This window comes from Branchiostoma lanceolatum, chromosome 10, assembly GCF_035083965.1.
Source record: "Branchiostoma lanceolatum isolate klBraLanc5 chromosome 10, klBraLanc5.hap2, whole genome shotgun sequence".
NCBI classification, from domain to species: Eukaryota; Metazoa; Chordata; class Leptocardii; order Amphioxiformes; family Branchiostomatidae; genus Branchiostoma; species Branchiostoma lanceolatum.
Window position 1 is genome coordinate 10,648,528 of NC_089731.1, and position 13,552 is coordinate 10,662,079.

The 13,552-nt window shown below is 40.9% G+C and overlaps 1 protein-coding gene across 1 annotated transcript in view; it reads right to left on the bottom strand.

Annotated features, from left to right (window-relative positions):
- Positions 1-425: 425 nt before the first annotated feature.
- LOC136443058 (uncharacterized) overlaps positions 426-13,552 on the bottom strand; it is a 33,613-nt gene continuing 20,486 nt past the window's right edge. The window contains exons 2-19 of the mRNA XM_066440123.1: positions 9,424-9,475; positions 9,111-9,197; positions 8,264-8,656; positions 7,872-7,964; positions 7,592-7,678; positions 7,054-7,143; positions 6,679-6,825; positions 6,469-6,552; positions 6,037-6,192; positions 5,844-5,912; positions 5,157-5,324; positions 4,581-4,760; positions 4,105-4,245; positions 3,599-3,757; positions 2,464-2,625; positions 2,006-2,137; positions 1,575-1,781; positions 426-1,045 (exon numbers count right to left, since the gene is read on the bottom strand). Coding sequence (XP_066296220.1) covers positions 891-1,045; positions 1,575-1,781; positions 2,006-2,137; positions 2,464-2,625; positions 3,599-3,757; positions 4,105-4,245; positions 4,581-4,760; positions 5,157-5,324; positions 5,844-5,912; positions 6,037-6,192; positions 6,469-6,552; positions 6,679-6,825; positions 7,054-7,143; positions 7,592-7,678; positions 7,872-7,964; positions 8,264-8,656; positions 9,111-9,197; positions 9,424-9,466 — 2,553 coding nt within the window. The 5' untranslated portion in view covers positions 9,467-9,475 and the 3' untranslated portion in view covers positions 426-890. The remainder of the gene's footprint in view (positions 1,046-1,574; positions 1,782-2,005; positions 2,138-2,463; positions 2,626-3,598; positions 3,758-4,104; positions 4,246-4,580; positions 4,761-5,156; positions 5,325-5,843; positions 5,913-6,036; positions 6,193-6,468; positions 6,553-6,678; positions 6,826-7,053; positions 7,144-7,591; positions 7,679-7,871; positions 7,965-8,263; positions 8,657-9,110; positions 9,198-9,423; positions 9,476-13,552) is intronic.

The window sequence follows — 13,552 nt, forward strand, 5'->3', positions numbered from 1 at the left end:
GCAGGGTAGCCTCAGAAAAAGGTGCCCTAGGCTGTTGCGTGTGTGTATAGAGCCACCTTTCAATTTTATCACCTCTCATTATAGTCGGCCTGCAGTTCCAGGCGTCTACCATGGGAAAGGTGAAGTATATGTTGGGATAAGACTTGAGCAGAGTCAACAAACACACTCTTTCAAACGCCCTACGTTTACGTTATGTTGAATGCTGAACATAGTTGAGTTGGGTGCAACCAATTGTTGACGTTACAATGTTGCAACACCCTTTTTGCTCCAGCACACGTTGGATAAACACAAACAGAAGTAGTTTATACAGCACTGTCCAAATATCTCTCGGTTAAGCAAGGGGCATTCGGTTTTCTGAGACCTAATGTCAAGGTCATTCATTCTTATTCATCGACAGGCATCCTAGTCGACTTGAAATGCACAAATAGTCTCCGACGCCATTCACTATGCGGTAACTGTGTGAACACAGGGGTGCCATAGACGCCTCTGAATATTCCTGGACTTGAGAAAAGTCGACATGATATATAAAAGTAATTCTCCTACCCTCTTTTTCTGGGGACGGTGGTATCTATTATCATTATCAAGCTTACGCCCCCTTGCGTATTGCAGCCACCTGACAAGACATATTATAGCTATCCTGTTTACAAGAGTCAACAACGCAGCTACTGATGTATTCCATACTTCCATATTCCTTCTTAAATGAAATTAGATGTCACATAATCATCTGGACCAACACCAAATATATACATTTTTATGTGAAAAATCAAACAGGAAATTTGTATAGGGAACTAATAAGTCTCTTTTTTATGTTGAAGTCTTATTTTCGATTCATGTATTTTTTGTCTATAAGCCATGAAATCAGTGTCTACCAACAGGACTGTCGATGTTTCTCAGGAAAAGAATGAGAAAGGAGAGTTCTTATCCTTGGGCCTCGGGCTATTTCCTCTTACGCCACAGGGGTGTCTTCCTTGGGATTTCTGTCCGTTCAGTAACTTATTCAATCCGAGATAATCCATAAATGAGCCTTCCTGTTCTGAATGGGTCCCTGTTGAAGATAGAAGACTGTTAGAATTCGAAAATGTGCAACCTGGAATTTAGCTTTTCTTTGATCTGTAATATTGATGATATTCTAAGAAGAATCTACACGAGTGATGAATAGAACGACAAACCTACGCAATAAACCTACGAATCTGAGCTGATACAAGAAAAGTTACATACATCACAAACCGATGAAATGCACTAATAGGACTCGAAAAAGAGGGTGCGTCTGTGTCTACACCTGATACCCACGGAATATGCAAAAATTACCACCTAATCTATGATAGTGGTGTTCGTCTTTGTGTGAATCTAGTGAATGTTCTTTAAGCATTTCCACGAAATACGGTTGGCCAGTAGCTCTGGTGATCCCAATTCTGTTCATGCTTATGAAATATGCAGGATTTCCAATTTTCTCCTATCTATTTTACTATTCCTTGCATTCACGTGTATGAATGTAAAAAAATATGTATAATTTCATGAGCAACACAACACATCTATGGCATTTTCAAATAAAGAATTCGATAGAGATGAAATACCTCTCTTCTGCCAACCGCTGTTGCTGTTGTTACTGTCCTTGTTTTGGGTCTTGTCTTTCCATCTATCGAACGCCGTCCTCGCTTTATCCATTCCAGTCCATTGATCTAAAACACTCCGGGCTTTATTATCGGTATTCTCGTCTCCCTTGTCTTCTCCCCATGGCTTTCTCATTGAGTTCTGGAGGTTTTGTATCCAACTGGGAGAATCTGAAAGAATTTAACATATCATGACACAAGATCATCATTTCTCAGCAAATACGAAAGGATTTTTGCTACTGGTTTGGGAGTTAACTTTTAATCTTTTATTTGTAGCATGTTAGGAAATGGATAACCAAACTTCCTTGTCTGAGCCAAACCGATAATTCTGTTTCAGTAAAATTTCATACTTGCAAGAGATACAGCGACACATTATTTTTTTCTAACCCTTTTACCTTTTGCTTCCTGGTCCTTTTCTCCCGTCCACCATTTTTCTGGAGAAAACCAGCTATGATCATTCCTTCCCTTAGCAGAACCCTCGCTCGTAGAAGCAAATGATGGTAGATAGTCCCTGAAGCTGGGAGGTGCTGTAGATCACGTTTGACAACATGTCAGTTTTATCAAGTACTTATCTTATTACAAAACGATTCAACAAATAAAGTTGCGTACTGGCTGCACTTCACAACTGAATGGGCTGCCAATGGCATATCAAATAAAGGTGACTTACTTACACACTGATGATGTGGAATTGAAAAACGCATCAGCCAACCTGTTATCAGTACGAACTTAAGTATAATATTCTATACGTTTCCCATTATAGTATACTGGGTCTTACCCAACTGCCATCAACCAATCACCACCATCACCTGTAAATCATTGCCGTCTTGCACAAATGCTAGAAACCACCACGTACCACTTGTACCATCCTTTCTGTTTCTCCCGGAGTCCTCTCCGGCGACAAATGTGCCGCTGAAGACCGGACTGACAGGTTCGTCCTCTCCTCCGTACTGAGCAGGATCTTCACTCGATGACATCCGAAACGACCTTCTGAGACTGCCCAGGAAACCCAAGGGTCCTGTAGCAAACCAGAAACCGTTACATGAAATGTATTTAACATTCATTGGGATCGTAACTGTTTTTGTTGTTGTATGGCGTCTTCATGTGGAATGAGACCATGGTATATATAATTATATTAGCAATCTTTGCTAGTTTTCACGAAGAGCTATAACATAGCTACGCACCTACAAATCTTTTATAGCTATAACAAAGCTACGCACCTACGAATCTTTTATAGCTATACCATAGCTACGCACCTACGAATATTTTATAGCTATAACATAGCTACGCACCTACGAATATTTTATAGCTATACCATAGCTACGCACCTACGAATCTTTTATAGCTATACCATAGCTACGCACCTACGAATATTTTATAGCTATAACATAGCAACGCACCTACGAATCTTTTATAGCTATACCATAGCTACGCACCTACGAATCTTTTATAGCTATACCATAGCTACGCACCTACGAATCTTTTATAGCTATACCATAGCTACGCACCTACGAATATTTTATAGCTATAACATAGCTACGCACCTACGAATATTTTATAGCTATAAGATAGCAACGCACCTACGAATCTTTTATAGCTATACCATAGCTACGCACCTACGAATCTTTTATAGCTATAACATAGCAACGCACCTACGAATCTTTTATAGCTATACCATAGCTACGCACCTACGAATATTTTATAGCTATACCATAGCTACGCACCTACGAATCTTTTATAGCTATACCATAGCTACGCACCTACGAATATTTTATAGCTATAACATAGCTACGCACCTACGAATCTTTTATAGCTATAACATAGCTACGCACCTACGAATCTTTTATAGCTATAACATAGCTACGCACCTACGAATCTTTTATCAGCGTTTTTATGTTAACAAAGAAAAAAAAAACCTTGTTAATCATTGTCCGAAATTATACTTTATGATTGTCATAACTAAGCTTAAGGTCAGTCAATAGAGCACACACCTGGCTCATTACTACAGCTCTTTCCCGAGTCCTCTCCCCCAGCCCAACTCCCCAGCAGACCAGCAGACTCGTTCGTTCCTCTTTTCCCACTACGGTGCTGACTCATCCCATCGATGCCCGCTGAACTCAGGAGAGATTCTTTCAGATTTTGAATAAAACCTGGAGCCGAACAGATTAGCAGTGTTTCAGTCTAACTAGCATTTTCCACCAGGTGTATCAAAACTTGATCAAATTGATAACACAAGTAGCCTCCGTTGCAGGCTCTGAACCGGCTTTTTGGGGGGCTAAATAATACACTTTTTGCAGCCAGCCCGTAACTATCATAGCCGGCTGATAGTTACGGGGTTGGCTGATAGTTACGGGCTGGCTGCAAAAAGTGTATTATTTAGCCTCCCAAAAAGCCGGTTCAGAGCCTGCCACGGAGGCTATAACACAAGCACCACACAGAATAAGATGAAAAGTTATTTATCTCCAGTTATAATCTCTTTATGATGAATAGTTGTGACCTGAGTCATTAACTGTCGCCTGTCGTCCAGCATCCTCCCCTTCAGCCCAGCTGCCAAGAATGACTTGTTCTCCGTGTCTCCTTCCTTTTGATTCGTCACCGAAAAACACATTGAATCGTCCCATCAAGTTGTCAATGAAGCCTAGAAGAGGAATGATCAACGGGCAATTGTCAGCTTTACGCGTAGAATTAATGTTATTTCTAAACTGATATATGGACATAAGATGATTCTCAACGACGTTTTTGTGACATATACTGTACGGTAATGTTATGTTTGGGCATTTGGTCTTTCCAGATCGTCTTATTACCGTACCGTTATTGCTGAAAAAGACACTTAAGTCCCAGCAAGAATGTCCTTTAATTGAACCTTTACCACACAATTACGACATCTTCTACTAACGAAACATTTGTTTGACAGTTTACAATCCAAACTTACCATACAAAGAGTTTGTAATGATTCACTTAAGTGGAACCCACCTGAATCGTCATCTTTCTTACTATCCGTGTACTGCCTTGTTGCCCAGCCCTGGATGAGATCGGGAAGCTGGTCTGTGTATGTTGTCTCTCCTTCTTTGACATCTTCCTCTGGAATCCCGAGCGACTGTTTAACACCGTCTACAAGGTCTGTCACTATCTTAGCTCCTGCTCCGATAGGTTCTACCGAAACATATTAAATACTGATGATAAATCTATATATAATGAGTTACATTAGGCTATCTAACATACGTAAATAAAATAGACAAGAGAAAATTGATATTGTTAACTATTTGTATCAAAAGTGCCAAATGATATCTACATATATGTATGGCTTGGTCAAAATCATATCAAGTTGCTAGAGTAACAACTACATGTATATTTGGCGTATCTTATTACCTGGATGTCTAAATTTCATCAACATATCTACATGTCCTTACTGGTCCATCACGGTATCACTAAGTTCTGATGTGTGCGAGGATGTGCATCAGCCTTGAAACAATTAAAGGCTATTCTTTTCTCAAGTTTCAATTATGGACTAACCCAAGAAATGAAAGCAAGACAATGAATGTATTAAACCTGCTGGTTTCCGGCCGTCTTTCCCCTTCCTTCCCGTGTCCTCCCCTGCCCTGAAGCTTCCCAAGATAACAAGGTTTTCATCAGATCTCTTTCCATCAGAGGAATCCTCTGCGTACTCGACAGGTGGAACATTGTGCAGGAGTCGTTTACGGTGGGTCGGGCTGGTTTCTTGAGAAGAAGATTGATAAAAGGTATACAGTTTAACGTTATTTCAGTCATGTAGTCATTGCCGACACAGATTCATGACAAGGTTTTGTCAACAATAAAGCACTTGGAACTCCGGGTAGTGGATTCTTTTCACCGACACCGTATTGAAAGCTAGTTGAAGTAGGTGCTGACTAAGAATATTTGTTATCCAAGCTATACTTGTCATGTCTCTTATCCAGTACCGCCATTCACGCAATGACGACTATCGGTATGGTACATTTCCTGTTTTGCAGTTGCTGAATGTACTTCATCTTATGTACCCTTCCTGCCAGCGTAGCTCTACAGCTTCAAAAGACCATATATTTTCCCGAGAACTAAGTATAATCGATTAAAGTTCAGAAGGAGTTGCAAAACCTGAAATACCGGGTAGGAGAGGAGTTCGAGGAAACCAGAGGGTAACTGATACTTGGGCCCAGTAATAACAGTTCTGAAGGTCAGCGCCGATAGTGTTCAGGCATACGCAGCAGTTTTACGACATACCTTTGTCGGTGGCGCGATAGCTGATATCAACGTCAGACATGGAGCGACGGAGACTGGACGACGTGCCAACTGCAGGTGAACAGGCATCCGATTAAAATGATATTGGTATGGCATCAACTTCCTTTCAACACAATAGATAGAAATGCATTTTTCTATACACTTATGATAATGATGGAAACTGGGGGATACTAACATCTTCTTCTGCAGTCCTGCCGTTTGCTGTTGTGTTTCCGCTGATTGTCTGCTCGTAGTACTTCAGCTGTATCTTTAAATGTTGGGTCTTCAGGTTCCTTGTCTATTGGTACAGGTCTTCTGGTAGCTATAGGGTGGGGTCGGGGGCTGGTGTAGCCTGTGTGGGTTACAATCGGATCACAATTAAACCAACATAATATAATCATCATCATCATCATAATCACCGCACAGTCCAGCTGCCACCGATGCGGGCCACCACAGCTCGCCACTCTCTTCTGTACAGTGCCTGCTTTCATAAAATATAGTATATTGATATAATATAGGTGTTTCAGAATGAAAAGATCGTCGCAAAAAGACACAAGCCGCTGCAAATGATAAAAGAATAATAATGGTACTGTTCATATCTATGAAGTCAGAGCTGTAGAGAAAATACCTTTCCTGTTGCCATGGTAACTTATGTCTACGTCTGACATCGATCGTCTTAGGGTTGAAGAGACTTGAACACCACCAAGTTGTCCTGCAAGACATTCTGATATCAATGATATATCAGAAATAAAGATGCTTTTCTTCAACTGTGCAATACACAAGCTGAGCTACGTATACAGTACGAAAATTACTGAAAATAAACTTTTAGGATACTAACGGATTCTCCGATCCTTGGTCCTTGGTGATGAGTATTCATGGCTCTTCTCACCCTGATTAGCTTCCTCTAAATCTCCATCAAGTAATCGTTCTCTTTTTGAACGGATCTTGTACTTGCTTTCCTCCTTAGGAACTCTTCTCGGGTCTCCTGCACGATATTAGGTTCAACGGGTGGTTGAGCACTTACAACATTTAGAGCATCGATTGAACGAGTATAAGATACATCGATTCTCTCTCCTGAGGATAAAGTTGTTCAGTGTCTGGTCCAATTTGTGAATCCTGTATTATCATTGCGCCGTTAAAGTTTTGGCTGATCTGTTATCAAAGTCTGTTTATATGGAAATAGAGCTGCTCAAAATAACCAGGTTATACGTACCAATTTTATGGCCTCTATAGCTTATGTCCACATCCGACATGGAACGTCTCAACTTGGATGAGCGGGATTGCGACGACCTTGGCACGTGTCCTTTGCATTGGTCAAAGTAATCGATCGTTATGTACCCAAACTGTACAATAATACCTTGAGTAATTCCATCTCAGGTAACTCTAAAAGTAGATAACAGAAATTTCCCTTTCTTTCGGTCAGACCATAGTGAGGAAAGAAGGAAGGAAGAATAAGAAGATCAAGAAGGGAGTACATCACCTTACTACATGCTACATCACCGAGACTCCACCTGGATCTAACGTCCTACTATATGCCTGATCCATAGCAGCATGAATACATCATGACATGGGATATGTCATATACAAAAGCACGTACTAAGTTTGAATGTTACGTTGGTATTGACAATCATTTCCTTGCAGCCTTTGGAGTCAAATCAGACACAATACAAAAGTATCTGATGAATGTAAAACGTACTGATAATTTGACATTTTTTGTAAGTGAGACATGACATTGCGTCAGGTATACTCACTCTTCCTCCTTGCTTTATTAGGACTCCCGGGTAGAGCGTCTATTTCGTCTTGGAGGTTCTGTTGCACTAAATGTGGACTTGTCCTCCCTGAAAGTGAAGATTTAGGGATTGTGTAGTGAAGATTTAGGGTTTTCATTTGCACCAAAAGACTCTCCTGTATGGAAAAATATTTCAATTTAAGCCCAGAGTAGAAAAGGGTGGCAGTGGATCTCCATCCATACTTTCGTCTTCACAAGTATTAAAAAGAAAAAAAAAACACTACTGAATATTTCTAACTCACCTCTCCCTTTTCCTCCGTAGCTGACGTTCACATCAGATGTCGAACGTCTTAGTTTAAAAGATTTGCGAATCCAGGATTTGGCTTTCGCTGTTTCTGAGGGGAGAATATATAAATCGGCAATGTCACTGTGGTAAACAGGGAAGATAATACAGTAATGATAGCGCCGCCAGGTAGGTAGGAGGCTGGCAGGAAATGCCACGTCGGGAACGAAAAGTATGATATAAATGCCAACAAAACACAAAAAAGTTTCAAATATTAATCATGAGCATCATGTTTTATGTATATACTTGGTATGAATTGTTTAATTTCCGTTCACGCAAACGGGCCCCGGTTTTGAAATGTGACCTTAGCATAATACAGATTGTATATTTCAAAAGAATCAAGATACTTACTGATACTTTTCTGTAGCGACGTCAACATCTCTTTTAGATCATCGTATCCTGTTATGCTTTCTTTGAGTCTCTGGGACTTTCCGTGTCTCTGATGTTGACAAACATCATATTCCTCTTCATCCGTATTGACCAGACTGTCTTGTTGTATTGAGCTGTCGGCAAATGTAGATGATCTTGAATCCAGGTCTTCTGTCCCATGTTCACTTTCAGTTAGCGAAGTTTGCAGTCTGTACTTTTTTGTAGCAGCGTCTTCGTCTTCAGCGTGTGCAAGACCAATACTATCGTCCCATGCTTCAATCTCCCTGGCTTTGGCATTAGCTTTGCATTGTCTGGTGACATCTTTATTTCTTAGATTTCTCTGGGAAAGTGTTTGTTGAGTACTAAGTTTGGTAACTGTAAGATAATGAAATAAGATGATTACATAAAGGAACAATGATGCAACAGGTGTGGTTGATAACCGAATGCATCACCACCAACGAAGTAGCCTCCTTTGCAAACCGGTAAGTTTCAACGAATCTGTATATCCCTCCATTTTCATTGCAAAACACAATACCTTCACAAAGGCTATTCCTTTATATCAACTATAGAAGTTTAGTCCTTCGCTCGGAAGTTAAATACGTATACGTCCTTTAAGATGATTCTTAATGGGGAAGGTCATAGAAAATATTTCAACCAAGGGGAGGGGCTTGGAAATTTTTTGGGCCGGACCGCATAAGCACCCGTACCCCCGTTGAATATCGTGCAGCTCCTTTCAGTATGTATTCATGTTTACCTGGCTTCAACATGGCGCCTGTAGATCTAGACAGTCGATTGTTATACGAATGCTTCCCTCATAACTGTCACGTACCTCTCAAGCTCCTCCGGCTTCCTATATCTGATCTGGCACGCCTAACTCTGGGCCGACCAGGATCACCATCTCTCCTACCCTGTGGACCTTAAACAATGGTCAAAGGTCATGATCATGCTACTGTTTCAATCTCAAATGAAGCTTAGTGTGGTCAATTATATTTGAAATTCACAGATAATTAAAAGTGCCTTTTCTTTCCGACATATGTCCAGACTGCCCAATCCCGACCACCACCACAACCACTAGCATCAATTGAATCATGTGATATGGGAATGACGTCGGTATCTTTGGACAGGAATGGTCTGAAACTTACCCTTGCTCAACCGCTGCCCCTTCCCCGCTTGGTTGTTGCCCATGATGACGATCTAAACAATGCAGATAAAAACGGCTAGTCAGTCATGACATGGCAGTACACTGTAGAGCAGTAGTGTGAGATAGTACTAGTGTTTTACACGCCAGTATGGTGTAGACAAATGCCCCATTGAGATAGCGTTTTACGCAGTTTCGTGTAGACAAATGCCCCATGTGCCCGCCTGTGTCATGCTTTGCGCTTTGTGGTGTGAACAAATGTCCCAGCTCTTTTGAAAGAAACTCTTCGCCGCGAGGCATAAGCTTGTCATTTTTGACGGTGTCATCTCATTGTTCACAGAGTGTTATTCTGATCGAGGTATTTGTAACGCGATTGAGGAATTCCCTCACTGAACGTTAAGGGGAATTCTTGACCACCTGTTTCTATGGAAAAACACCACCTTTCAGCTGTTCACACATATGCGTTACGCTTTTTCGTTTCTCGCTTGGGATTTGAACCATGGCATGTGAATGTACTTAAGATGCAACTACAAACTCACATGAAAGCATTCATACGGTCAGATCTTAAGTGCCATCTACGCCCGAACCTTGCACCTTTTGGTCTTACCTTCGTGGCAGATATTGTAAGTATTCAAATCAGAAAACTAACGGTAACTAATTGTATGAAAGTAAGATAAAATCTATTGATTGAAACGACTGCAGCTTTCATCAATCGAAACACGCGTACATGGTTGTGTGTATTCATTTGATAAGCTGACATAATGATCAAATGCGACGGAGTATACAAAATACGAATCTAATAAAGAGAAGACTGCTGGAATGTGCTCCGTGTTTTGGGTGTAGGATAGACTGCAGACAGCAGCAACACCCCTCTATACGATTTCACACTTTGATTTCTACAGATCTTTCAGATAATGAGGTACTTGCATTTGTATCGTACCCACCTGTGTCATGTTTACATTGTCTTACCTCTCTGCAAGTATTCGTGAAATCTGTACAGTAAACATGCTTATATGTATGACTCTATGATTTTTGTGTAACATACCTGGTAGTTTTTCATGCAGTGATGTTTCCGAACCGTGGGTTTAAATTCATAACCGAACAATGTACCTTTAATCCCCTCTTCAGAGATGAATATGATTCGGCTTCCGGCCCGAATCGGGACAGCTTTATTTCTTTTCTTACATGATACTATCAACCTTGACCCCACAACAACATTACAGCCCCAGAAACAACAACAACAACAATGCTGACGACAACCACGACAATTGCAGCTTCAACAACGGTAACCACAGAAGAAAAGAAATTCTGTTCCGACAAACACAGCAGTAACGGCACACTAACTACCTACCCAAGAGTAGAACAGATCAACCAACTGGAGTGGCGTGGGTGCCAGACTGTGGTCGAACCGCCTCTTGAAATCGCACACTCTGTCTTTCCCCAAAGAGTTAACAAGACTTGTTGTGTCTGACCCTCTTCTGTGACCTAACATCTGACCTGTCAGTCCCATCATGCACCAAAATGCCTGAGGAAATTCAATACCTTTGAGACGAAGGTCAGTCTGATATAGCAGATAGACTACTAAAAGACTGATTACGATAAGAATCTCCTCGCCATTCTAGAGAATATAGAGATTGAAGAAGGACGTCAATTGGACATATTCAAAGAATACTAAAAGCACCCCCCACACACATACATACAATAGACTTTTGATGAGAAATCACCTGTCAAACTTCGTTTTCGTGATCAACCTTCATCATGTTTGGCTCTTTAAACTGTTGGATGCCCTCGCCAACATTCCCTCTTAGAAGGGGCCAACTAAAGTATCGCGGTATCTCAGTGTTAAGAATGAATAGCGACAGACAACTAAGTCACCTTAAGTCCTGACCGCCCTGGGTTCTCGGTAAGCCTGTTGCGGTAGACTGAGGTCTGATAAGGAGTCGGGTTGTCTAACTGCCACTTTTAGGAAGGAATTGTGATTGAAACAGACTAAAATTGGACAGCCTTAGGGCGATCAGGGACATTAGTAACAAGCCACTTGTCATTCTGGATTTGCTTCCAGTCTAAGACGTAGTAGCCTTTATTTGCTTTATCTTCTTAAGAAAACTATGTCTAAATTAACTACATCAGTGGTCGATGATCTAATTTCGGGTCGGCTTAACATATTTGCAAGGAATTGCCCCCGGCTGTACTCTTTTCTTCCCAGTTGTTCTTCAAGACGAATGAAATACTCGGCCTCTTACCGTGCTGCTAATCTTGTTTGACGTGCCGCATTGTGTTCTGTGTCATGTGTCGCATTGCATTGTGTCCGATCGTTAAGGCATGTACTGTCATTCCTGTCGTTGTCGTGCAGAAAGCTCCCCCTCTCACTGGACCCGCGACACGCTGGCGGCGTCGCTGAGGCCGATCGAAATGGCAAAGCACTCAACGAATTTCATCGCCAAAAAACGAATCTTTTTAACCTTTGTGCATGTGTGTTTTGTTGTCTTTTTGGTCATACTTGTACGTTTTGAATGATATTCTCATTTTAAAGTCAAGAGTAACACAAGTCCAGTTTAGGACGCAGCAACGCCAGCGTGCCGCGGGTCCAGTGAGACGGGGGGGGGGGGGGCGTAACACTGGTTATTGTACCCAGAGCTGTGGCTCTATGATATAGAATCGGGAAACAAAACGCCAGCTTATCACGAGGGGAAAAGTACGTACATACCCTTTATTAAGTACTAAGAGCATAAACGTACAATAAAAGTATTTCATTCAATATAATAATCGTGCCGCAAATGAAACCATTCCCGCACTGCAATCATGAAAGCACTCGCTAGGTTTAACAACATCGACTATCGTTAGCTGGCCCAATCATTTGCTTGCGACAGCAAATTAAAACCCAAAACGTTATCACTTGAACGTGACATTGATCTACCAACATACAGGTGATCCAAGTCCTTCTCCATTCCCCCTTGCCTTCACAAGATGCCGATTTCTTTTTTTATAACCATTGGACCACAAGCGGTACAGGGATCAGTGATTCATAAATGAAATTTCAGATGCATCTTCTCAAATATTCGATCTTCTCTGAAGGAAAGAAAAAAAAAAGGTCGTAATTTTTCTATGTCGCTGTAAAACTTTTTTTGATATTCTGTGTGGTAATTTCCCATCAAAATATACCTTACACACGGCGTAGGTAATTTGGTTCCTACGGCGATATTAGGTTTGTATTACTACCATTTCATTCCGCGCCTTGACTATGGGGATTCGTTATTTTTTATTTGATTTCTAGCCTCAAGTAGTCATTGATGTGTGATAAGCCTCCTCTCCGTTAACCAGTCGGTGGACAGGGTCACAAATGTAATCAGTTCTCAGAGTCAGAGGGCACCTTAGGGAGATAAGAAGTTTTACTGAGGGCTGGTCTAAGCCTAGCCCATTTACAAAATTCATGGAGGGGTTAGAAATATTTCCTGAAATGAAACATCGCCAAATATAAAACGTTAGCATCTGGAAATAAAAACGTGATGGAAGGGGATGAGTAAATTTGCAATTATGTTTTATAAAACATCTCTAACAGGTTTTTGCTAGTGCGGTAATTTATTATCTCCGATGATCGAAATTGAAATAAAGACGAATTCGAATAAAGAAATAGCAACGTTAACATTACATCATTGGTGTGTATTCTGTGGCTGTGCAACTATTATTAGGTAACATATTTTTACCTGAAACAATTCCGATTTCTTGGAACAGATACGTTGCCTGTTGTGACCATTTCCCGTAAGGGTTACGCGGATACCGTTTTCTAAAAATACTAGCTTTAATATCTTGCTACTCAAATATGTTGTTGGATGTCTTTGATCTCTCGTATATCACATCTAAGATTTGCATTATGCCTCTTAGACATTTCTTTTGTATCTGAGTTGATTAATGGTAGCCTTAAGCACAAATATCTCAGTGGGAAGTACGGGGCTCAGAAGTAAAAGCGCAAGAATACATATCAAGATTTTAGCGCACACACAAAGGCCGGAGGCACATTGAAATATGGCAAACCTTCCAACAAAACGTTAAGGTAAATCTCTTCAGGTGTTTAGAGAAGGGGGATTTGTTAGATGTAATAACAACTGCGCTCCCCAGTTAGTCAGGTATTTTGA